General features: G+C 46.9%; 1 protein-coding gene across 3 annotated transcripts in view; it reads left to right on the top strand.

Moving 5' to 3' along the window:
- The window catches only part of sec63 (SEC63 homolog, protein translocation regulator), a 40,018-nt gene extending 20,180 nt beyond the window's left edge, over positions 1 to 19,838 (top strand). The window contains exons 10-20 of one of the 3 annotated variants that reach the window (XM_082977108.1): positions 2,477 to 2,609; positions 5,606 to 5,698; positions 5,845 to 5,990; positions 7,822 to 7,969; positions 9,657 to 9,739; positions 10,716 to 10,793; positions 10,872 to 11,027; positions 12,267 to 12,428; positions 13,256 to 13,456; positions 13,711 to 13,815; positions 19,094 to 19,838. In XM_082977108.1, coding sequence (XP_082833234.1) covers positions 2,477 to 2,609; positions 5,606 to 5,698; positions 5,845 to 5,990; positions 7,822 to 7,969; positions 9,657 to 9,739; positions 10,716 to 10,793; positions 10,872 to 11,027; positions 12,267 to 12,428; positions 13,256 to 13,456; positions 13,711 to 13,815; positions 19,094 to 19,231 — 1,443 coding nt within the window. In that variant the 3' untranslated portion in view covers positions 19,232 to 19,838. Of the gene's footprint in view, positions 1 to 2,476; positions 2,610 to 5,605; positions 5,699 to 5,844; positions 5,991 to 7,821; positions 7,970 to 9,656; positions 9,740 to 10,715; positions 10,794 to 10,868; positions 11,028 to 12,266; positions 12,429 to 13,255; positions 13,457 to 13,710; positions 13,816 to 16,279; positions 16,349 to 19,093 lie in introns of those variants that run through there. The other 2 variants (XM_082977107.1, XM_082977109.1) reach the window with 2 other exon arrangements.
- Positions 19,839 to 26,105: the final 6,267 nt, after the last annotated feature.

Here is a 26,105-nt window from a genome sequence, read left to right as displayed (position 1 = left end):
CTGGCTGTTATTGGGAGGGGAGGGGCTTTGGATCAGACTACTGGCTGTTATTGGCAGGGGGAGGGGCTTTGGATCAGACTACTGGCTGTTATTGGGAGGGGGAGGGGCTTTGGATCAGACTACTGGCTGTTATTGGGAGGGGGAGGGGCTTTGGAGCAGACTACTGGCTGTTATTGGCAGGGGGAGGGGCTTTGGATCAGACTACTGGCTGTTATTGGGAGGGGGAGGGGCTTTGGATCAGTTTACTGGCTGTTATTGGGAGGGGGAGGGGCTTTGGAGCAGACTACTGGCTGTTATTGGCAGGGGGAGGGGCTTTGGATCAGTTTACTGGCTGTTATTGGGAGGGGGAGGGGCTTTGGAGCAGACTACTGGCTGTATCCAAGGCTCAGCCAATCGTAACAGCAGAATGCAGCACGCGACTGAAGAGACAACCGATTTTGTAGCTACAGCCTCAGCGCGCGCTCTGGAAAGACAGCGGGAGAGTAGAAAGGCAGTTTTTTTCCATTTACAGCAGCACGTCCCCTGAACGATAACGAAGAGGAAGGTGATGAAGCCTACTTGATGAGCTGTAACAACAAACAAAAAAACTACTGGAATTTGGAAAGTTTGAGGTGAGGGAGAAAGTGTGGTGGAACAACTATTGTTAGCGTTTTTTTTAAAGTAGCGTTTTCTTGCTAGCTGGATCGAATTCTCCGTTAGCGAAGTTAGCCAGAGAAACCTGTAGAGGTGAAATGAACACCACACTCTTTCTCACGTTTTCTACACAGTGGATAAGAAGGGATATGCCAGGTGTACTTTCTGCCTGAAAGATATATAAATTATTCTCTCCTGGCACATTGTAGAACACAGATGTCCACAGGCAGAAAAGTGTACAATATAATATTGGGGGATTATTTTTGTTGTTGTTACTCAGTGAACATTATTTTTGTGCCTTATATCTACTGTAGTGGCCACTATAGCAACAATAGAATGTCTTGTTTCATTCCATTTCTACTTCAGAAGTTTTTTTGGGGGGGGGGGGGGGTTTCTCCCAAGTGCAATATTTATAAAGGCTGTCACGGCAACGGGCGTTGTATTGTAAAGGCTGTCGCGGCAACGGGCGTTGTATTGTAAAGGCTGTCGCGGCAACGGGCGTTCTATTGTAGAGGCTGTCGCGGCAACGGGCGTTGTATTGTAAAGGCTGTCGCGGCAACGGGCGTTGTATTGTAAAGGCTGTCGCGGCAACGGGCGTTGTATTGTAAAGGCTGTCGCGGCAACGGGCGTTGTATTGTAAAGGCTGTCGCGGCAACGGGCGTTGTATTGTAAAGGCTGTCGCGGCAACGGGCGTTGTATTGTAAAGGCTGTCCGCGGTAACAAGCGTTGTATTGTAAAGGCTGTCATGGTAACAGGCGTTGTATTGTAAAGGCTGTCGCGGTAACTGGCGTTGTATTGTAAAGGCTGTCGCGGCAACGGGCGTTGTATTGTAAAGGCTGTCGCGGCAACGGGCGTTGTATTGTAAAGGCTGTCGCGGCAACGGGCGTTGTATTGTAAAGGCTGTCGCGGCAACGGGCGTTCTATTGTAGAGGCTGTCGCGGCAACGGGCGTTGTATTGTAAAGGCTGTCGCGGCAACGGGCGTTGTATTGTAAAGGCTGTCGCGGCAACGGGCGTTCTATTGTAGAGGCTGTCGTGGCAACGGGCGTTGTATTGTAGAGGCTGTCGTGGCAACGGGCGTTGTATTGTAGAGGCTGTCGTGGCAACGGGCGTTGTATTGTAAAGGCTGTCATGGCAACGGGCGTTGTATTGTAAAGGCTGTCATGGCAACGGGCGTTGTATTGTAAAGGCTGTCATGGCAACGGGTGTTGTATTGTAAAGGCAGTCGCGGCTAACTGCAATATTAGTGGATTGTTTTTTTTTATCAAGACTTGTCATTTGCAGTAAAGTCCAGTCAACAAATAACATTAGATTGCTTTATGGTTTTTTTAGCTGTGAGTTCGGTTCACACAAACCACTTTTTATTTAACACAAAGACTGATCATGTAGGTCATATTCTGTTGATTAATTAGTTAAGACCTGCATTTCCCCCTAGCAGGGATTTATTCCATGTTTCAGTGCAACACCAAAAAGTGTCACCTTTTTGGTCCCTCACCAGTTTGCATCCCTGCCGTTCGGCCTGTCTGTCTCCGTGTGGGTCTCTCTGCCTGCATGTCTGTCTCCGTGTGGGTCTCTCTGCCTGCCTGTCTGTCTCCGTGTGGGTCTCTCTGCCTGCCTGTCTGTCTCCGTGTGGGTCTCTCTGCCTGCCTGTCTGTCTCCGTGTGGGTCTCTCTGCCTGCCTGTCTGTCTCCGTGTGGGTCTCTCTGCCTGCCTGTCTGTCTCCGTGTGGGTCTCTCTGCCTGCCTGTCTGTCTCCGTGTGGGTCTCTCTGCCTGCCTGTCTGTCTCCGTGTGGGTCTGTCTCTCTCTCTTCTCGGTCTGTTAAACCTCTCCCTGTCTGTCTCCAGCTGATCCGTGAGTTGGGGAACATCAACGTGAAGAAGAAGGAACCTCCATTCTGCTACCCCTACAGTCTTAAGGCCCGGGTTCTGGTGATGGCTCACCTGGCACGCATGGAGGTCTCGGACGACATCGAAGAGGGTACGACACGCCGCACTCACAGGGCTGCTACGGCAACCGTATTACCGCCACGCCGCACTCACAGGGCTGCTGCTACGGTAACCGTATTACCGCCAGGGCTGCTGCTACGGTAACCGTATTACCGCCGCGCCGCACTCACAGGGCTGCTACGGCAACCGTATTACCGCCGCACTCACAGGGCTGCTGCTACGGTAACCGTACTACCGCCACACCGGCCGGTCACGAGTCATGATGGCTGTCAAATTCCACGTGACCGTTTAGTCACGGTAGTTAGGCTTCTCTAAGCTCTGATGCTGCTGCTGGTCGTTACTAACCTACCAAACTAGCTACCTGCCTGGTACTCAGCGCTCTATCGTCCCTCTAATCACTCTGACATCAATACAAATGTAATGGAAAATCTAATCAAACACTTCATGAGAGCCCATGACCTCATGTTGCGCAACATTTCTATAGGCCATTGTGTGAGAAAACAGAGTGATGGCCTCTATTAAAAAGAGGAGGATCCCATCAGCTTTCTATAGGCCAGACCTACGATATTTATTAATCAACTTTCCTAATATTAAGCACATTGCTTCTCTTTACAACAGGAGTATAGCCTACCTGGCTGGCATGAAAATGAACCACGGGGAAAAGCATTCACAATTATTGATTTTATTTATTTCACCTTTATTTAAACTAGGCAAGTCCATTAAAAACTGTTTCTTATTTACAATGACGACCTACCAAAAGGCCTCCTGCGGGGGATGGGGGATAATTTTATATATATACACACACACACACACACACACACACACACACACACACACACACACACACACAGGACAAAAGACACATCACGACGAGAGAGACAGCACAAGGCAACATAAAGAGACCTAAGACAACAACACAACATGGTAGCAACACAGCATGGTAGCAACACAGCATGGTAGAGACACAGCATGGTAGCAACACAGCATGGTAGCAGCACAGCATGGTAGCAGCACAGCATGGTAGCAGCACAGCATGGTAGCAACACAGCATGGTAGCAACACAGCATGGTAGCAGCACAGCATGGTAGCAGAACAGCATGGTAGCAACACAGCATGGTAGCAGCACAGCATGGTAGCAGCACAGCATGGTAGCAACACAGCATGGTAGCAGCACAACATGGTAGAAACACAAAACAGTGTACAAACATTATTGGGCCCAGACAACAGCACAAAGGTCAAGAAGGTAGAGACAGCAATACATCACACAAAGCAGCCACAACTGTCAGTAAGAGTGTCCATGATTGAGTCTTTGAATGAAGAGATGGAAATAAAACTGTCCAGTTTGAGTGTTTTGTTACAACTCGTTCCAGTCGCTAGCTGCAGCGAACTGAAAAGAGGAGCGACCCAGGGATGTGTTTGCTTTGGGGACCTTTAACAGAATGTGACTGGCAGAACGGGTGTTGCATGTGGAGGATGAGGGCTGCAGTAGATATCTCAGATAGGGGGGAGTGAGGCCTAAGAGGGTTTTATAAATAAGCATCAACCAGTGGGTCTTGCGACGGATATACAGAGATGACCAGTTTACAGAGGAGTATAGAGTGCAGTGATGTGTCCTATAAGGAGCATTGGTGGCAAATCTGATGGCCGAATGGTAAAGAACATCTAGCCGCTCGAGAGCACCCTTACCTGCCAATCTATAAATAACGTCTCCATAATCTAGCATGGGTAGGATGGTCATCTGAATCGGGGTTAGTTTGGCAGCTGGGGTGAAAGAGGAGCGATTACGACAGAGGAAACCAAGTCTAGATTTAACTTTAGCCTGCAGCTTTGATATGTGCTGAGAGAAGGACAGTGTACAGTCTAGCCATACTCCCAAGTACTTGTATGAGGTGAATATGTCAAGCTCTAAACCCTCAGAAGTAGTAATCACACCTTTGGGAAGAGGGGCATTCTTCTTACCAAACCACATGAACTTTGTTTTGGAGGTGTTCAGAACAAGGTTAAGGGTAGAGAAAGCTTGTTGGACACTAAGAAAAGCTTTGTTGTGGAGCGTTGAACACAATCTGGGGAGAGGCCAGCTGAGTATAAGACTGTATCATCTGCATATAAATGGATGAGAGAGCTTCCTACTGCCTGAGCTATGTTGTTGAGTGTAAATTGAGAAGAGCGTGGGGCCTAGGATCGAGCCTTGGGGTACTCCCTTGGTGACAGGCAGTGGCTGAGACGGCAGATTTTCTGACTTTATACACTGCACTCTTTGAGAGAGGTAGTTAGCAAACCAGGCCAAAGACCCCTCAGAGACACCAATACTCCTTAGCCGGCCCACAAGAATGGAATGGTCTACCGTATATCAAAAGCTTTGGCCAAGTCAATAAAAATAGCAGAATAACATTGCTTAGAATCAAGGGCAATGGTGACATCATTTAGGACCTTTTAAGGTTACAGTGACACATCCATATCCTGAGCAGAAAACAGATTACATACCCGAGAGAACACTATAGACGTCAAGAAAGCCAGCCAGCTGAATATTGACACGTTTTTACAACAATTGATAAACAGGGCAAAAACAGATTAGCTTGGTCAACCCCTTTAAATAAAGGATGAACCGTGGCTGCCTTCCAAGCAATGGGAACCTCCCCAGAGAGGAGAGACAGGTTTAAAAGGTCAGAGATAGGGCTTGGCGATGATAGGAGCAGCAACCTTAAAGAAGAAAGGGTCTAAACCATCTGACCCAGATGTTTTTTGGGGGGTCAAGTTTAAGAACCTCCTTTAGCACCTCAGACTCAGTGAATGACTGCAGGGAGAAACTTTGTAGCGGGGCAGGAGAAAAAGAGGGAGGAGCATCAGGGATGGTCACATTAGAAGAGTCGCTCTGTGGCCCGCCCGCCCGCTCGCTCTGTGGCCCGCCCGCCCGCTCGCTCTGTGGCCCGCCCGCCCGCTCGCTCTGTGGCCCGCCCGCCCGCTCGCTCTGTGGCCCGCCCGCCCGTTCGCTCTGCGTCTCATTCTCTCTCTCTCTGTGTGTTACAGACCAGAGGTTTGTGGTGAGGAAGAGTCCAGCTCTGCTCCAGGAGATGGTCAACGTGGGCTGTCAACTCACCATGATGGCCAACAGCCGAGGAGGTACACACATACACACACACACTGTCAACTCACCATGATGGCCAACAGCAGAGGAGGTACACACACACACACACACACACACGCTACCTAACTGAGACAGATGCGTGCTGACCTGTGTGTGTGTGTGTGTGTGTGTGTGTGCGCAGGGTTCCATGCCCCCAGGCTGGTGTCGATAGAGAACTGTATGAAGCTGACCCAGATGATCGTCCAGGGTCTCCAAGAGTCCAAGTCTCCTCTGCTGCAGCTTCCTCACTTCGAAGAGGAGCACCTCCGTTACTGCGTCTCCAAGAAGGTGCCGTCGCCCTGTTATATACCAGGCCTCTTTCTCAATTCTCATCTTTCCTCCATTCCTTGCCTCCTCTTTTCTCACCTTCTCAAAAAATCTGAGGCGAGGGGAATCTTGGATCTTGTCGTCCAATAGAATTGAGAAGGATGCAAGGAGATAGGATGTGAGGAATTGCAGTAAGACCAATTGAGATGGAGCTATAGCATGCTGACTCTCTCTACGCTCCTCCCTCCAGTATAAGGTGTGTTACTATGGTAACCGGTACCAGGTGTATTATGGTATGGTAACTATAGTAACCTCTCCCCAGTATAAGGTGTATTATGGTATGGTAACTATAGTAACCTCTCCCCAGTATAAGGTGTATTATGGTATGGTAACTATAGTAACCTCTCCCCAGTACAAGGTGTATTATGGTATGGTAACTATAGTAACCTCTCCCCAGTACAAGGTGTATTATGGTATGGTAACTATAGTAACCTCTCCCCAGTACAAGGTGTATTATGGTATGGTAACTATAGTAAGCTCTCTCCAGTACAAGGTGTATTATGGTATGGTAACTATAGTAACCTCTCTCCAGTACCAGGTGTATTATGGTATGGTAACTATAGTAACCTCTCTCCAGTACCAGGTGTATTATGGTATGGTAACTATAGTAACCTCTCTCCAGTACAAGGTGTATTATGGTATGGTAACTATAGTAACCTCTCTCCAGTACAAGGTGTATTATGGTAACTATAGTAACCTCTCTCCAGTACAAGGTGTATTATGGTAACTATAGTAACCTCTCTCCAGTACAAGGTGTATTATGGTAACTATAGTAACCTCTCTCCAGTACAAGGTGTATTATGGTATGGTAACTATAGTAACCTCTCTCCAGTACAAGGTGTATTATGGTATGGTAACTATAGTAACCTCTCTCCAGTACAAGGTGTATTATGGTAACTATAGTAACCTCTCTCCAGTACAAGGTGTATTATGGTAACTATAGTAACCTCTCTCCAGTACAAGGTGTATTATGGTAACTATAGTAACCTCTCTCCAGTACAAGGTGTATTATGGTAACTATAGTAACCTCTCTCCAGTACAAGGTGTATTATGGTATGGTAACTATAGTAACCTCTCTCCAGTACAAGGTGTATTATGGTATGGTAACTATAGTAACCTCTCCCCAGTACAAGGTGTATTATGGTATGGTAACTATAGTAACCTCTCTCCAGTACAAGGTGTATTATGGTAACTATAGTAACCTCTCTCCAGTACAAGGTGTATTATGGTAACTATAGTAACCTCTCTCTAGTACAAGGTGTATTATGGTATGGTAACTATAGTAACCTCTCCCCAGTACCAGGTGTATTATGGTATGGTAACTATTTTAACCTCTCCCCAGTATAATTTGTATTATGGTATGGTAACTATAGTAACCTCTCTCCAGTACAAGGTGTATTATGGTATGGTAACTATAGTAACCTCTCTCCAGTACAAGGTGTATTATGGTATGGTAACTATTTTAACCTCTCCCCAGTATAATTTGTATTATGGTATGGTAACTATAGTAACCTCTCTCCAGTACAAGGTGTATTATGGTATGGTAACTATAGTAACCTCTCTCCAGTACAAGGTGTATTATGGTATGGTAACTATAGTAACCTCTCTCCAGTACAAGGTGTATTATGGTATGGTAACTATAGTAACCTCTCCCCAGTACAAGGTGTATTATGGTATGGTAACTATAGTAACCTCTCTCCAGTACAAGGTGTATTATGGTATGGTAACTATAGTAACCTCTCCCCAGTACAAGGTGTATTATGGTATGGTAACTATAGTAACCTCTCTCCAGTACAAGGTGCGTAGCCTGCAGGACCTGGTCAGCCTGAAGGACTCGGACCGTCGGAGCATGCTCCGTTTCCTTGGCGAGGAGAAGTATGACGAGGTTATGGCCGTGCTCGCCAGCTTCCCGTCCATCACCATGGATACCAAGCTGCAGGGTGAGGTCACGCCCCCTTCTCTGGAGTTTGTGTTTGTATTCACTCAATTTTAGTTCTTGCAGGCTGTCGCGACAGATACTGGCATGAAACCGTATCTCACAGGCTGTCCCAACCAGATACTGGCATGAAACCATATCTCACAGGCTGTCCCAACAGATACTGGCATGAAACCATATCTAACAGGCTGTCCCAACAGATACTGGCATGAAACCGTATCTAACAGGCTGTCCCATCAGATACTGGCATGAAACCATATCTAACAAGCTGTCCCCGACCAGATACTGGCATGAAACCATATCTAACAGGCTGTCCCGACAGATACTGGCATGAAACCATATCTAACAGGCTGTCCCGACAGATACTGGCATGAAACCATATCTAACAGGCTGTCCCAACAGATACTGGCATGAAACCATATCTAACAGGCTGTCCCAACAGATACTGGCATGAAACCATATCTAACAGGCTGTCCCAACAGATACTGGCATGAAACCATATCTAACAGGCTGTCCCAACAGATACTGGCATGAAACCATATCTAACAGGCTGTCCCAACAAGATACTGGCATGAAACCATATCTAACAGGCTGTCCCAACACATACTGGCATGAAACCATATCTAACAGGCTGTCCCAACAGATACTGGCATGAAACCATATCTAACAGGCTGTCCCAACAGATACTGGCATGAAACCATATCTAACAGGCTGTCCCAACCAGATACTGGCATGAAACCATATCTAACAGGCTGTCCCAACCAGATACTGGCATGAAACCATATCTAACAAGCTGTCCCAACAGATACTGGCATGAAACCATATCTAACAGGCTGTCCCATCAGATACTGGCATGAAACCATATCTAACAGGCTGTCCCAACCAGATACTGGCATGAAACCATATCTAACAAGCTGTCCCGACAGATACTGGCATGAAACCATATCTAACAAGCTGTCCCAACAGATACTGGCATGAAACCATATCTAACAGGCTGTCCCGACAGATACTGGCATGAAACCATATCTAACAGGCTGTCCCATCAGATACTGGCATGAAACCATATCTAACAGGCTGTCCCAACACATACTGGCATGAAACCATATCTAACAGGCTGTCCCAACACATACTGGCATGAAACCGTATCTAACAGGCTGTCCCATCAGATACTGGCATGAAACCATATCTAACAGGCTGTCCCAACAGATCCTGGCATGAAACCATATCTAACAAGCTGTCCCGACAGATACTGGCATGAAACCATATCTAACAAGCTGTCCCAACAGATACTGGCATGAAACCATATCTAACAGGCTGTCCCGACAGATACTGGCATGAAACCATATCTAACAGGCTGTCCCAACACATACTGGCATGAAACCATATCTAACAGGCTGTCCCAACACATACTGGCATGAAACCATATCTAACAGGCTGTCCCAACACATACTGGCATGAAACCATATCTAACAGGCTGTCCCAACAGATACTGGCATGAAACCGTATCTAACAGGCTGTCCCATCAGATACTGGCATGAAACCATATCTAACAGGCTGTCCCAACCAGATACTGGCATGAAACCATATTGATATTTGTTTTTCTCAGGGGGAAACCTGTTGTCTCTCCTGTCCTGGACTGTGTTGTTACTACAGTCTCATCTCTTACCTGTTGTCTTCTGTTCTCTCTCCAGTCCTGGATGATGAAGACAGCAATAACATCACAGCTGGATCTATCGTCACGGTTACGGTCACCCTGACCAGGAAGAGGATGGCGGTAAGGGAGGGTTGGATGGAGGGAGGGTTGGATGGAGGGAGGGTTGGATGGAGGGAGGGTTGGTTGGAGGGAGGGAGGGAAGGAGGGAGGGAAGGATGGAGGGATGGAGGGAGGGAGGAAGGGAGGGAGGGAGGGAGGGAGGAAGGGAGGGAGGGAGGGAGGGAGGGAGGGATGAAGGGAGGGAGGGAGGAAGGGAGGGAGGGATGGAGGAAGGGATGGAGGGATGGATGGAGGAAGGGATGGATGGAGGGTTGCAGGGATGGATGGAGGGTTGCAGGGATGGATGGAGGGAGGGTTGGAGGGAGGGTTGGTTGGAGGGAGGGATGGAGGAAGGGATGTATGGAGGGAGGGAGGGAGGGAGGGAGGGAGGGAGGGATGTATGGAGGGAGGGAGGGAGGGAGGGAGGGAGGGAGGGAGGGAGGGAGGGAGGGAGGGGAATGAATCTGTTATTCAGTGTGTTTGTATGGTCTAATAGCAATAAAGCCACATTTTTAAATGTATAACAAGTATTAGTATTTATTTATTTTATACTTCAAGGAGTCTTAAAATTCAAAATCAAATAGTTAAATGATCCTTTGTGTGACCTTCTCTGTAAACCCCCTCGGCTTAGATGCTAAACATAGCAAACGATTCGCACCTATGTATTCAATATGTCACTTTAGCTACTGTGTGTCTCGTCTCTCTCGTTCTCTCTCTGTCTCTCTCTCTCTGTCTCTCTCTCTCTCTCGTTCTCTCTCTCTCTCGTTCTCTCTCTCTCTCGTTCTCTCGCTCTCTCTCTCTCGCTCTCTCTCGCTCTCTCTCTCTCTCTCGTTCTCTCTCTCTCTCTCGTTCTCTCTCGTTCTCTCTCTTTCTCGTTCTCTCTCTCTCTCTCGTTCTCTCTCTCTCTCTCGTTCTCTCTCTCTCTCTCGCTCTCGCTCTCTCTCTCGCTCTCTCTCTCTCTCGTTCTCTCTCGCTCTCGCTCTCTGTATGTGTGTAGGAGGTGTTTGAGAAGGAGCAGAATGTGACACCTTGTCTCGTAGTCGGAGAGGAAGCCAGTACAGAGGATGCTGCCACGGTACGCACCGTCTGAACACACACACACACACTTGACAATGCAACGACTGATAACACATAACCTGTTTGTGTGCAGCAGGGAGACGTCAGTAAAACCAAAGCCAAGGTGTGGCAGAACAAGACGAAAGCAGCCAAGAAAACCAAGCAGTCAAAGAAGAAGAAACTCACCAAGAAGAAGCCCCTCCCGCTGCCAGCAGCCAAGGCCAAACAGGCCAATGGGAGCGCGTCAGGAAGTGTAAGCAGCCAATCAGAGAGTCGATCCAATCGGATTGTTTTTGTTGTAATTAATAACTGTAGTCACAAGGACGTTTCTGCCTCAAGTCATCTTAACTTCTTTTACTGCCAGTACCAGACCTGAATTCAAGTACTATTTAGAGTATTTCATGTAGTAACAGATATAATGCCAGTACCAGACCTGAATTCAAGTACTATTTAGAGTATTTCAGTTTATAACAGATATAATGCCAGTACCAGACCTGAATTCAAGTACTATTTAGAGTATTTCATGTAGTAACAGATATAATGCCAGTACCAGACCTGGATTCAAGTACTATTTAGAGTATTTAATGTAGTAACAGATATAATGCCAGTACCAGACCTGAATTCAAGTACTATTTAGAGTATTTCAGTGTATAACAGATATAATGCCAGTACCAGACCTGAATTCAAGTACTATTTAGAGTATTTCATGTAGTAACAGATATAATGCCAGTACCAGACCTATTTTCAAGTACTATTTAGAGTATTTCATGTAGTAACAGATATATAATGCCAGTACCAGACCTGGATTCAAGTACTATTTATAGTATTTCAGTTACTTTGAAAAGCATTTCCTAGTAGTTGAATATTGGAAAGTATTTGGAATTATAAACTAAGTGGTTCGATCCCTGAATGCTGATTTGGCTTACAGCTGTGGTATATCACACCTTATTCCACATATGACAAAGCATTTATTCTCAGAGTCTTTGAATCCCGCTGGTTACCGGTTTACAACAGCAGAAGGTTCTCGCGGGGTTTGTGCTATATGGCCAATATACACCACGGCTAAAGGCTGTGTCCAGGCCCTCTGCGTAACGCGTAAGAACGACCCTTAGCCATGGTATTTTGTCCGTATACCACACCTCCTCGGGCGTGTATTTAAAAAAATATATTCTAATACACAGTTAAGTGTTGTTTTTTTTTTTTGTGTGTTTTTTTTTCAAACACAGGTATTTAAATACTCATTATGCATTTGAACCAAGGTCTGTTCGTTGGTGGTATATTAAATATGTACAAAAAAAAAATACAAAAAATACTTTCAAACACTTCAAATATATGTAGTTAATTCGGCCACATTATTTGAAAATACCCAAATACTCAAAATATATATATTTTTTAAATACTTAAAAATGCATATGCATTTAAACCCAGCTCTGGTGTATAAACTAACCAATATGTGTTGACTCTGCTTTATTGATGCCTGTTTGTGTTTTAGGAGGTGGTTGCCGTGGCGAAGGAGGATGAGGAGGACGGGTCAGACAAAGGCAGCGAATCAGAGGAGGGCGAGGGTAACAAAGATTCTCCGAGCGAGAGAGACGAGGAGAGCGACAAACAGAGCGACACGGAGCAGGATGAGATCGCCGGGGACGACGAGGAGGTCAGGCACCTGTGTGTGTGTGTGTGTGTGTGTGTGTGTGTGTGTGGGGGGGGGGGGGGGGGGGGGGAACTCCCTGGAGCACATTGGATGGGTAACTCCAGTCCTGGGAGGTGTCACACCTTTGCCCCAGTTCCATCCTGATCTGCAATGTAATTAGTTTAATCAGGTGTGTTTGCTAGCGATGGGTGGGAAAGGTATGAACTGCTCCGGCCCCCAGAGGACTGCAGTTACCCATCTCTGAAGGAGGACTGCAGTTACCCATCTCTGAAGGAGGACTGCAGTTACCCATCTCTGAAGGAGGACTGCAGTTACCCATCTCTGAAGGAGGACTGCAGTTACCCATCTCTGAAGGAGGACTGCAGTTACCCATCTCTGAAGGAGGACTGCAGTTACCCATCTCTGAAGGAGGACTGCAGTTACCCATCTCTGAAGGAGGACTGCAGTTACCCATCTCTGAAGGAGGACTGCAGTTACCCATCTCTGAAGGAGGACTGCAGTTACCCATCTCTGAAGGAGGACTGCAGTTACCCATCTCTGAAGGAGGACTGCAGTTACCCATCTCTGAAGGAGGACTGCAGTTACCCATCTCTGAAGGAGGACTGCAGTTACCCATCTCTGAAGGAGGACTTTACCGATCTGCGGAACAGGGTTGGAGTATAAACCTCCAGGAGGGTTTTATCTCTCCAGGAACAGGGCTAGAGAGCAGTTATATAGACTATGTATAACCCCTCTCTCTCTCTCTCTCTCTCTCTCTCTCTGTCTCTGTCTCTCTCTCTCTCTCTGTATCTCTCTCTCCCCCTCCCTCTCTCCCTCTCTCTCCCCCCCAGGAGTGGGAGGCGTTGCAGCAGAGTATCCAGCGGAGAGAGAGGGCCCTGTTGGAGACGAAGTCTAAGGTCACCCACCCTGTCTACAGCCTGTACTACCCAGAGGAGAAACACGAGTGGTGGTGGCTTTACATTGCTGACCGCAAGGACCAGACTCTAGTCTCCATGCCATACCACGTCTGTACACTCAAAGACACAGAAGAGGTGAGAGAGAGGGTGTGTGTGTGTGTGTATCAAGAATGGTCCACCACCCAAAGGACATCCAGCCAACTTGACACAACTGTAGGATTGGAGTCAACATGGGACCAGCAGCCCTGTGGAAACGCTTTGACACCTTGTAGAGTCACGTGACCCTGATAGATTGAGGCTGTTCTGAGAGACAAAAATGGAGGGGTGGACGACACTTCAGTATCAGGAAGGTGTTCTTAATGTTTAGTGTGTTCTTTCGCTCTCGACAGGTGGAACTGAAGTTCCCAGCTCCCTCTAAAACGGGGAACTTCCAGTACTCTGTTATCCTCCGCTCAGATTCTTACCTGGGTCTGGACCAGATCAGACCACTCAAGGTGAGACGGTACAACGCGCGCGCGTGTGTGTGTGTGTGACTGTGTGTGTGTGTGTGTGTGTTGTATTGTAACTGTGTGTTTTAACTGTGTTGTATTTTAACTGTGTTTTAACCTCTCTGGGGTATGTGGGACGCTAGCGCCAAATACAAAACGACAAAAACGACAAAAATCTCATAATTCAAATTTCTCAAACATACAACTATTATATCCCATTTTAAAGATGCACTTCTCATTAATCCAATCACATTGTCCGATTTTCAAAAAGGCTTTACGGCGAAAGCATAACATTTAGATTATGTTAGGACAGCGCCAAAGACAAGAAAAACCACACAGCCATTTTCCAAGCAAGGAGAGGCGTCACAAAAACCAGAAATACAGCTAAAATGAATCACTAACCTTTGATGATCTTCATCAGATGGCACTCATAGGACTTCATGTTACACAATAGATGTATGTTTTGCTCGATAAAGTTCATATTTATATCCAAAAACCCCATTTTACATTGGCGTGTAATGTTCAGAAATGTTTTGCCTCCAAAACTGCCGGTGAATTAGCACATCAATTTACAGAAATACTCATCATAAACGTTGATAAAAATATTCAACAGTTATTCAAAGAATTATAGATAAACTTCTCCTTAATGCAACCGCTGTGTCAGGTTTCAAAAAAAGCTTTACGGCGAAAGCAAATTTTGCAATAATCTGAGTACTGCGTTCAGATATCAAAACAAGCCATACAGACACCCGCCATTTTAGAGTCAACAGAAATGACAAAAATTACATTATAAATATTCACTTTGATGATCTTCATCAGATGGCACTCATAGGACTCCCACTTCCACAAGAAATATATTTATGTCCAAATACCTCCGTTTTGTTTGCGCGTTCAGTCGAGTTATCCAAATGCGCCGTGCTTGCTCATTTTGTTGAGACGAAAAGTCCCAAAAAGTTATACTACAGTTTGTAGAAACATGTCAAACGATGTATAGCATCGATCTTTAAGACGTTTTTATCATACAGCTTCGATATTATTCCAACCGGACAAATCCTTTGTCTTCAGAAAAGGAAAAAAAAAAAGCACCTCGCGCTGACGGCCAAGCGTATAAATGATCTAATGGCACTCTGGTTGAAATGACTGTCATTCCCTTCCAGGTCACAGTAGAAGCCTGAAACTAGTTTCTAAAGACTGTTGACATCTAGTGGAAGCCTTAGGAACTGCAAAATGAACCCTAAATCACTGTAGTTTGAAAAGGGAATTAATTGAAAAAAAACTACAAGCCTCAGATTTTCAACTTCCTGGTTGGATTTTTCTCAGGGTTTTTGCCTGCCATATGAGTTCTGTTACACTCACAGACATCATTCAAACAGTTTTAGAAACTTTAGGGTGTTTTCTAACCAAATCTACTAATAATATGCAAATATTTGACTCTGGGCCCGAGTATTAGGCAGTTTACTCTGGGCACGCTTTTCATCCGAAAATGAAAATACTGCCCCCTATACCTTAAAACGTTAACTGTGTTGTAACTGTGTTGTAACTGTGTTGTAACTGTGTTGTAACTGTGTTGTAACTGTTGTGTTGTAACTGTGTTGTGTTGTAACTGTGTTGTAACTGTGTTGTAACTGTGTTGTAACTGTTGTGTGTTGTAACTGTGTTGTAACTGTGTTGTAACTGTGTTGTAACTGTGTTGTGTTGTAACTGTGTTGTATTGTAACTGTGTTGTGTTGTAACTGTGTTGTGTTGTAACTGTGTTGTGTTGTAACTGTGTTGTGTTGTAACTGTGTTGTGTTGTAACTGTGTTGTGTTGTAACTGTGTTGTGTTGTAACTGTGTTGTAACTGTGTTGTGTTGTAACTGTGTTGTAACTGTGTTGTGTTGTAACTGTGTTGTAACTGTGTTGTAACTGTGTTGTAACTGTGTTGTGTTGTAACTGTGTTGTGTTGTAACTGTGTTGTGTTGTAACTGTGTTGTGTTGTAACTGTGTTGTAACTGTGTTGTGTTGTAACTGTGTTGTAACTGTGTTGTAACTGTGTTGTAACTGTGTTGTGTTGTAACTGTGTTGTGTTGTAACTGTGTTGTGTTGTAACTGTGTTGTGTTGTAACTGTGTTGTGTTGTAACTGTGTTGTGTTGTAACTGTGTTGTAACTGTGTTGTGTTGTAACTGTGTTGTAACTGTGTTGTGTTGTAACTGTGTTGTAACTGTGTTGTAACTGTGTTGTAACTGTGTTGTGTTGTAACTGTGTTGTGTTGTAACTGTGTTGTGTTGTAACTGTGTTGTGTTGTGTTGTAACTGTGTTGTGTTGTAACTGTGCCAGCTGGAGGTGCATGAGGCCAAGGCAGTGTTGTGTTGTAACTGTGTTGTAACTGTGCTGTGTTGTAACTGTGCCAGCTGGAGGTGCATGAGGCCAAGGCAGTGTTGTGTTGTAACTGTGTTGTGTTGTAACTGTGTTGTGTTGTAACTGTGCCAGCTGGAGGTGCATGAGGCCAAGGCAGTGCTGTGTTGTAACTGTGCTGTGTTGTAACTGTGTTGTGTTGTAACTGTGTTGTGTTGTAACTGTGTTGTGTTGTAACTGTGTTGTGTTGTAACTGTGCTGTGTTGTAACTGTGCCAGCTGGAGGTGCATGAGGCCAAGGCAGTGTTGTGTTGTAACTGTGCTGTGTTGTAACTGTGCCAGCTGGAGGTGCATGAGGCCAAGGCAGTGTTGTGTTGTAACTGTGTTGTAACTGTGCTGTGTTGTAACTGTGCTGTGTTGTAACTGTGCCAGCTGGAGGTGCATGAGGCCAAGGCAGTGCTGTGTTGTAACTGTGTTGTGTTGTAACTGTGCCAGCTGGAGGTGCATGAGGCCAAGGCAGTGCTGTGTTGTAACTGTGCTGTGTTGTAACTGTGCCAGCTGGAGGTGCATGAGGCCAAGGCAGTGCTGTGTTGTAACTGTGCTGTGTTGTAACTGTGCCAGCTGGAGGTGCATGAGGCCAAGGCAGTGCTGTGTTGTAACTGTGTTGTGTTGTAACTGTGCCAGCTGGAGGTGCATGAGGCCAAGGCAGTGTTGTGTTGTAACTGTGTTGTGTTGTAACTGTGCTGTGTTGTAACTGTGCCAGCTGGAGGTGCATGAGGCCAAGGCAGTGCTGTGTTGTAACTGTGCTGTGTTGTAACTGTGCCAGCTGGAGGTGCATGAGGCCAAGGCAGTGCTGTGTTGTAACTGTGTTGTAACTGTGCTGTGTTGTAACTGTGCCAGCTGGAGGTGCATGAGGCCAAGGCAGTGCTGTGTTGTAACTGTGCTGTGTTGTAACTGTGCCAGCTGGAGGTGCATGAGGCCAAGGCAGTGTTGTAACTGTGTTGTAACTGTGCTGTAACTGTGCCAGCTGGAGGTGCATGAGGCCAAGGCAGTACTGTGTTGTAACTGTGTTGTAACTGTGCCAGCTGGAGGTGCATGAGGCCAAGGCAGTGCTGTGTTGTAACTGTGCTGTGTTGTAACTGTGCCAGCTGGAGGTGCATGAGGCCAAGGCAGTGCTGTGTTGTAACTGTGTTGTAACTGTGCTGTGTTGTAACTGTGCCAGCTGGAGGTGCATGAGGCCAAGGCAGTGCTGTGTTGTAACTGTGCTGTGTTGTAACTGTGCCAGCTGGAGGTGCATGAGGCCAAGGCAGTGTTGTAACTGTGTTGTAACTGTGCTGTAACTGTGCCAGCTGGAGGTGCATGAGGCCAAGGCAGTACTGTGTTGTAACTGTGTTGTAACTGTGCCAGCTGGAGGTGCATGAGGCCAAGGCAGTGCTGTGTTGTAACTGTGCTGTGTTGTAACTGTGTTGTAACTGTGCTGTGTTGTAACTGTGCTGTGTTGTAACTGTGTTGTAACTGTGCTGTGTTGTAACTGTGTTGTAACTGTGTTGTAACTGTGCCAGCTGGAGGTGCATGAGGCCAAGGCAGTACTGTGTTGTAACTGTGCTGTAACTGTGTTGTAACTGTGCCAGCTGGAGGTGCATGAGGCCAAGGCAGTGTTGTGTTGTAACTGTGTTGTAACTGTGCTGTGCTGTAACTGTGCCAGCTGGAGGTGCATGAGGCCAAGGCAGTGTTGTAACTGTGTTGTAACTGTGCTGTGTTGTAACTGTGCCAGCTGGAGGTGCATGAGGCCAAGGCAGTGTTGTAACTGTGTTGTAACTGTGCTGTGTTGTAACTGTGCCAGCTGGAGGTGCATGAGGCCAAGGCAGTGTTGTAACTGTGTTGTAACTGTGCTGTGCTGTAACTGTGCCAGCTGGAGGTGCATGAGGCCAAGGCAGTGTTGTAACTGTGTTGTAACTGTGCTGTGTTGTAACTGTGCCAGCTGGAGGTGCATGAGGCCAAGGCAGTGTTGTAACTGTGTTGTAACTGTGCTGTGTTGTAACTGTGCCAGCTGGAGGTGCATGAGGCCAAGGCAGTGTTGTAACTGTGTTGTAACTGTGCTGTGTTGTAACTGTGCCAGCTGGAGGTGCATGAGGCCAAGGCAGTGTTGTGTTGTAACTGTGTTGTAACTGTGTTGTAACTGTGTTGTAACTGTGCCAGCTGGAGGTGCATGAGGCCAAGGCAGTGTTGTGTTGTAACTGTGTTGTAACTGTGCTGTGTTGTAACTGTGCCAGCTGGAGGTGCATGAGGCCAAGGCAGTGTTGTGTTGTAACTGTGTTGTAACTGTGCTGTGTTGTAACTGTGCTGTGTTGTAACTGTGCTGTAACTGTGCCAGCTGGAGGTGCATGAGGCCAAGGCAGTGTTGTAACTGTGCTGTGTTGTAACTGTGTTGTAACTGTGTTGTAACTGTGTTGTAACTGTGTTGTAACTGTGCTGTGTTGTAACTGTGCCAGCTGGAGGTGCATGAGGCCAAGGCAGTGTTGTGTTGTAACTGTGTTGTAACTGTGCTGTGTTGTAACTGTGCTGTAACTGTGTTGTAACTGTGTTGTAACTGTGTTGTAACTGTGTTGTAACTGTGCTGTGTTGTAACTGTGCCAGCTGGAGGTGCATGAGGCCAAGGCAGTGTTGTAACTGTGTTGTAACTGTGTTGTAACTGTGCTGTGTTGTAACTGTGTTGTAACTGTGTTGTAACTGTGCTGTGTTGTAACTGTGCTGTAACTGTGTTGTAACTGTGTTGTAACTGTGTTGTAACTGTGTTGTAACTGTGCTGTGTTGTAACTGTGTTGTAACTGTGTTGTAACTGTGCCAGCTGGAGGTGCATGAGGCCAAGGCAGTGTTGTAACTGTGTTGTAACTGTGTTGTAACTGTGCTGTGTTGTAACTGTGTTGTAACTGTGTTGTAACTGTGCCAGCTGGAGGTGCATGAGGCCAAGGCAGTGCTGGACAACCACCCCCAGTGGGACATCCCAGAAACAGAGGAGGAGGACGAGGAACAGGAGGACAGTGACGGGATCGAGGAGAGCGAAGAGGAGGATGAAGACAACGACTAAACACAAATATATACACACACACACCCACCCCCAGGGCAGTTTGTAAACACACACACACACACACACACCCACCCCCAGGGCAGTTTGTAAACACACACACACACACACACACCCACCCCCAGGGCAGTTTGTAAACACACACACACACACACACCCATACTGACATGGACTATGGACCTCCCTATCTGCCCCTCACATCCTTTTCTACAGAGACCTAGACTGGGTCAAGTCCTGACTCTCTAATGTTCACTTTCAGAGGACAACTATCTATATATATATATCCAGCCCTGTGTGTCTGTGTCTGAGTGTGTGTGTGTGTGTGTGTGTGTGTGTGTGTGTGTGTGAATAAGCGAGAGAGCGTGTCTGTCTGTCTGTGTGTGAATAAGCGAGAGAGAGAGTGTGTGTGAATAAGCGAGAGAGCGTGTCTGTCTGTCTGTGTGAGAATAAGCGAGAGAGAGTGTGTGTGTGTGTGTGTGTGTGTGTGTGTGTACGCTCCTCTTTCACACTGTGGTCTAGGCGACTGGTTACTGAGGCTCTGTTTTTCCCCAGGGGTGTGTAAACAACTTCCCTTATCAAAATAAATATCAGAAATGGACTCAAATTGAAATCATGACATTTTGGTTTTTTGTTCATAATTTGTGTTTTCAACATCACTCATTCCAGAACCTATACAGTAGTATAAAAGGTTTCACATAGAAATGTGAGTTTATAGATCTGTAATACTCATTGAAAGTAATTCTGATATGTGGTAGAAATGTACGTTTGCTATTTCTATGCTTCCCGTACTTAAGGTTCATTTTTTATTTTGTTTTGTCTTAATTACTTGCTTGGACACTGGCTTTTAAATAGCTAAACATTTTATATTTTTGGTTATTGAGAAGATATTTCGCAGCGGTTTTGGACGGTACGATTACTCTCTCTACACTATAGATTGATTGTTTTGTCACAAACTGAAATTAGGGGGACGCGACGGACCGGGCGACGGACCGGGCGACGGACCGGGCGACGGGAGGGGACGCGACGGGAGGGGACGCGAATCCCCAGTTAAACTGGTTTGGTTTGAGGCGGTTTGAGGCTGAATCCCCAGTTAAACTGGTTTGGTTTGAGGCTGAATCCCCAGTTAAACTGGTTTGGTTTGAGGCTGAATCCCCAGTTAAACTGGTTTGGTTTGAGGCTGAAATCCCCAGTTAAACTGGTTTGGTTTGAGGCTGAATCCCCAGTTAAACTGGTTTGGGTTTGAGGCTGAATCCCCAGTTAAACTGGTTTGGTTTGAGGCTGAAATCCCCAGTTAAACTGGTTTGGTTTGAGGCTGAAATCCCCAGTTAAACTGGTTTGGTTTGAGGCTGAATCCCCAGTTAAACTGGTTTGGTTTGAGGCTGAATCCCCAGTTAAACTGGTTTGGTTTGAGGCTGAATCCCCAGTTAAACTGGTTTGGTTTGAGGCTGAATCCCCAGTTAAACTGGTTTGGTTTGAGGCTGAATCCCCAGTTAAACTGGTTTGGTTTGAGGCTGAATCCCCAGTTAAACTGGTTTGGTTTGAGGCTGAATCCCCAGTTAAACTGGTTTGGTTTGAGGCTGAATCCCCAGTTAAACTGGTTTGGTTTGAGGCTGAAATCCCCAGTTAAACTGGTTTGGTTTGAGGCTGAATCCCCAGTTAAACTGGTTTGGTTTGAGGCTGAATCCCCAGTTAAACTGGTTTGGTTTGAGGCTGAATCCCCAGTTAAACTGGTTTGGTTTGAGGCTGAATCCCCAGTTAAACTGGTTTGGTTTGAGGCTGAATCCCCAGTTAAACTGGTTTGGTTTGAGGCTGAATCCCCAGTTAAACTGGTTTGGTTTGAGGCGGTTTGAGGCTGAATCCCCAGTTAAACTGGTTTGGTTCGAGGCTGAAATCCCCAGTTAAACTGGTTTGGTTCGAGGCTGAATCCCCAGTTAAACTGGTTTGGTTTGAGGCGGTTTGAGGCTGAATCCCCAGTTAAACTGGTTTGGTTTGAGGCTGAAATCCCCAGTTAAACTGGTTTGGTTTGAGGCTGAATCCCCAGTTAAACTGGTTTGGTTTGAGGCGGTTCGAGGCTGAAATCCCCAGTTAAACTGGTTTGGTTCGAGGCTGAAATCCCCAGTTAAACTGGTTTGGTTCGAGGCTGAAATCCCCAGTTAAACTGGTTTGGTTTGAGGCGGTTTGAGGCTGAAATCCCCAGTTAAACTGGTTTGGTTCGAGGCTGAAATCCCCAGTTAAACTGGTTTGGTTCGAGGCTGAAATCCCCAGTTAAACTGGTTTGGTTCGAGGCTGAAATCCCCAGTTAAACTGGTTTGGTTCGAGGCGGTTTGAGGCTGAATCCCCAGTTAAACTGTACAGGTTAAACGTTGTCCGTTTTCTCTCGTGGTTAAAGGGTAGAAAGCAAGAGTTTTTACTCACCAAGGTAACAACACAGTGTGGTCAAAAGACTTTCGTAACAATCCAGTTACCAAAACAGTTTTTAGGGAATTATTACATATTTATCTCGTTTCCGGATATCTTGTAAACTACCCACAATGCACTATTTCTCAACGTCACATGGAGGATCTACTCTGCTGTTGAGTTTGTATGCTAGCTCAAACTGGCTAACGTTAGCCTCTAGCCGTGCTATCATGATTCCAGACCAAGCGTTTTGGCGGTGGGGAGCTACAATCTACCAATCACAGCAGGCTGTGGTGCCTTCTTGCCGTGGGCTCAAAACTAAAAGAGAGAATCATACCTGCTCTAATTTGTGTTGTAGCATCGTCCGTTCTCCTTTTTGTGTATATTTTTTTGTCAACTTTTCTCCGTGTTCTCTGCGAAGTAGAGCTGCGGGAGTTTTGTTTCTTTGACCACCGTGACTTACTGCTACCGCTTTAGCTGGCGCACATCAGGAAGATTATCGATTTGGGATTTCCCTGATTTAATATTATAGGGAGGGAGAGGGGGAGGGGGAGGGAGAGGGGGAGGGAAAGGGAGAGGGGGGAGGGGAGGGAAAGGGGGGAGGGAAAGGGGAGGAGAGAGGGAAAAGGGGGGAGAGAGGGAGGGGAGAGGGGGGGAGAGAGGGAGGGGAGAGAGGGAGAGGGGGGAGGGGAGGGAGGGAAAGGGAGAGGGGGGGGAGAGAGGGGAAAAGGGGAGGGGGAGAGGAGGGAGGGGAAAGGGGAGGGAGAGGGGGGGGAGAGGGAGGGAAAAGGAGAGGGAGGGGGGAGGAGAGGGAGGGGAGAGGAGAGGGAGGGAAAAGGGGAGGAGGAGAGGGAGGGAAAAGGGAGGGAGGGAGGGAGGGGGAGTGGAAAGGGGAGAGGAGGGAGGGGAGGAGGGAAAGCGAGGGATGAAGCTTGAGGAGGAATGAGAGAGAAGGACACATTGAACCACTCAGCGGTCAGAATGAATCATCAACCAATCTAACGAGCCGTTCAACATCTGTCTTCCCAGAAAACAGGACTGGACCGCTTAGCTCTGTGGTCAGAAAATATGTATTTTGTAGTTCTGTTGGGAGGAAAACAACTGTCTTTGGTGGCGAATACCAAGACTGATCGATAATAGTTATTATTATTTACATTCCAGTGTAATGCCTGTAACTGGGAGAGAAGGGTCAAATCAGACTGCCCTCGTTACGGCGCTCGCAGTCCCTCGTTACGGCGCTCGCAGTCCCCTCGTTACGGCGCTCGCAGTCCCCCGTTACGGCGCTCGCAGTCCCCTCGTTACGGCGCTCGCAGTCCCCTCGTTACGGCGCTCGCAGTCCCCCGTTACGGCGCTCGCAGTCCCCTCGTTACGGCGCTCGCAGTCCCCTCGTTACGGCGCTCGCAGTCCCCCGTTACGGCGCTCGCAGTCCCCCGTTACGGCGCTCGCAGTCCCCTCGTTACGGCGCTCGCAGTCCCCCGTTACGGCGCTCGCAGTCCCCTCGTTACGGCGCTCGCAGTCCCCCGTTACGGCGCTCGCAGTCCCCCGTTACGGCGCTCGCAGTCCCCCGTTACGGCCCGCGCAGTCCCCCGTTACGGCCCGCGCAGTCCCCCGTTACGGCGCTTGCAGTCCCTCGTTACGGCGCTTGCAGTCCCCCGTTACGGCGCTCGCAGTCCCCTCGTTACGGCGCTCGCAGTCCCCTCGTTACGGCGCTCGCAGTCCCCCGTTACGGCGCTCGCAGTCCCTCGTTACGGCGCGCGCAGGAGGTGATAGTTGTACTGTGAGTATTTTTCTCTCTGCAATAGAATAATCAGTCTAACTGACCGCTGGGTCTTCAGTGTAGTGCACTACTATAGACCAGAGCCCTATGGCACCCTATTCCCTATATAGTGCACTACTATAGACCAGAGCCCTATGGCACCCTATTCCCTATATAGTGCACTACTATAGACCAGAGCCCTATGGCACCCTATTCCCTATATAGTGCACTACTATAGACCAGAGCCCTATGGCACCCTATTCCCTATATAGTGCACTACTATAGACCAGAGCCCTATGGCACCCTATTCCCTATATCGTGCACTACTATAGACCAGAGCCCTATGGCACCCTATTCCCTATATAGTGCACTACTATAGACCAGAGCCCTATGGCACCCTATTCCCTATATAGTGCACTACTATAGACCAGAGCCCTATGGCACCCTATTCCCTATATAGTGCACTACTATAGACCAGAGCTCTATGGCACCCTATTCCCTATATAGTGCACTACTATAGACCAGAGCCCTATGGCACCCTATTCCCTATATAGTGCACTACTATAGACCAGAGCCCTATGGCACCCTATTCCCTATATAGTGCACTACTATAGACCAAAGCCCTATGGCACCCTATTCCCTATATAGTGCACTACTATAGACCAGAGCCCAATGGCACCCTATTCCCTATATAGTGCACTACTATAGACCAGAGCCCAATGGCACCCTATTCCCTATATAGTGCACTACTATAGACCAGAGCCCTATGGTCTACGGTCATTGTAAATGGGAAGAAAAAAATATATATATTATTATTTGTATTTTAAATCATTTCAAAATAAATAACTTTTAAATTAGATGTTTCCATCTGTTATCAAGGGGGTTAAAATCCTCTCACACCCACACACACAGGAATGTATAGACACACACACACACGAATGTATACACACACACACACAGGAACACACAGGAATGTATAGACACACACACACACACACGAATGTATACACACACACACACACGAATGTATACACACACACACACAGGAACACACAGGAATGAAGGAAATTCTTGAAAAGGAGGATGAGGAGAGAGCGGTTTAAACATGTGCGCGTTGATTTGATGCTCCGGGGCATTTCTTACAGAATACACTTCCTGTTTTTCGCAAAACCATAAAGTGACCTCATAGAACACATTCCTTTTGTGTCTTTTAATGTACCACCAGATATGATGCATTCATGAGCATTATCAGCAGCAGGGACTGGGAGACTAGTCAGGATCGAGGGAAAGATGAACGGAGCAAAGTACAGAGAGATCCATGATGGAAACCTGCTCCAGAGCGCTTAGAACCTCAGACTGGGGCGAAGGTTCACCTTCCAACAGGACAACGACCCTAACCACACAGCCAAGACAACGCAGGAGTGGCTTCGGGACAAGTCTCTGAATGTCCTTGAGTGGCCCAGCCAGAGCCCGGACTTGATCCCGATCAAACATCTATAGAGAGACCTGAAAATAGCTGTGCAGTAACACTCCCCATCCAACCTGACAGAGCTTGAGAGGATCTGCAGAGAAGAATGGGAGAAACTCCCCAAATACAGGTGTGCCAAGCTTGTAGCGTCATACCCAAGAAGACTCCAGGCTGTAATCGCTGCCAACGGTGCTTCAACAAAGTACTGAGTAAAGGGTCTGAATACTCATGTTAATGTGATATTTCCTTTGTTTATTTGTAATAAATTAGCGAAAATGTCTAAAAACCAGTTTTTGCTTGGTCGTTATGGGGTATTGTGTGTAGATTGATGAGGGTGGGGGGGGACGGACAATTTTATACGTTTTAGAATAAGGCTGTAACATAACAAAATGAGAAAATAGTCACAGGGTCTGATCACTTTAACGTTGAGTTGTTGAATAAAAAAAACGTTTTTTTTTTTTTTTAAAGTACTTTTTCTAACACTTGTAAGATTCTACCTCATAAGACTTCAGATTGTGATGTTTCTGTCTGTCGCCAGATTGTTTTAAACATTTTAAATAATAAAGCATTTGATTCTTCCATTCTCTTGACGTTGGAGTATCATCTTACTTCCGGTATTTAAGGAAATAGCTTCTTCAATATAAGAGACAGAGATAATATTATCCAACCCATTGGGGTCTCTCCCCGCCTGCTCATATGCCATGTCGTGAAATATGCAGATAAACAGATAAGTCGATTTATATTGTAAAACATCTCAACAGCCAGCTTTCTAGCTTTCCCACAAGGCTTTCCCTCTCTCCCCCTCACCCTCTTTCCCTCTCCCTCCTCTCTCTCCCTCCTCTCTTTCACTCTCCCTCCTCTTTCCCTCTCTCTCCCTCCTCTTTCACTCTCCCTCCTCTTTCCCTCTCTCTCCCTCCTCTTTCACTCTCCCTCCTCTCTTTCCCTCTCCCTCTTTCCCTCTCCCTCCTCTTTCCCTCTCCCTCCTCTCTTTCCCTCTCTCCCCCCTCTCCCTCTTTCCCTCTCCCTCCTCTCTTTCCCTCTCTCTCCCTCCTCTCTTTCCCTCTCTCTCCCTCCTCTCTTTCCCTCTCTCCCCCCTCTGCCTCTTTCCCTCTCTCTCCCTCCTCTCTCTCTCCCTCCTCTCTTTCCCTCTCCTCTTCCTTCCTTGTCGCCTCTCTCTCCTCCTTTCAAGCCAGCATGACAACTCCATAATGAGTTGGCAAGAGAGCAGTAACAGTCTGTTACCCAGGCTAACAGAC

Source organism: Salmo salar, chromosome 06, assembly GCF_965601325.2.
Source record: "Salmo salar chromosome 06, fSalSal1, whole genome shotgun sequence".
Taxonomy (NCBI): domain Eukaryota; kingdom Metazoa; phylum Chordata; class Actinopteri; order Salmoniformes; family Salmonidae; genus Salmo; species Salmo salar.
Note: the sequence above shows the minus strand (reverse complement) of the source record. Positions and strands in the feature narration are given on the sequence as shown.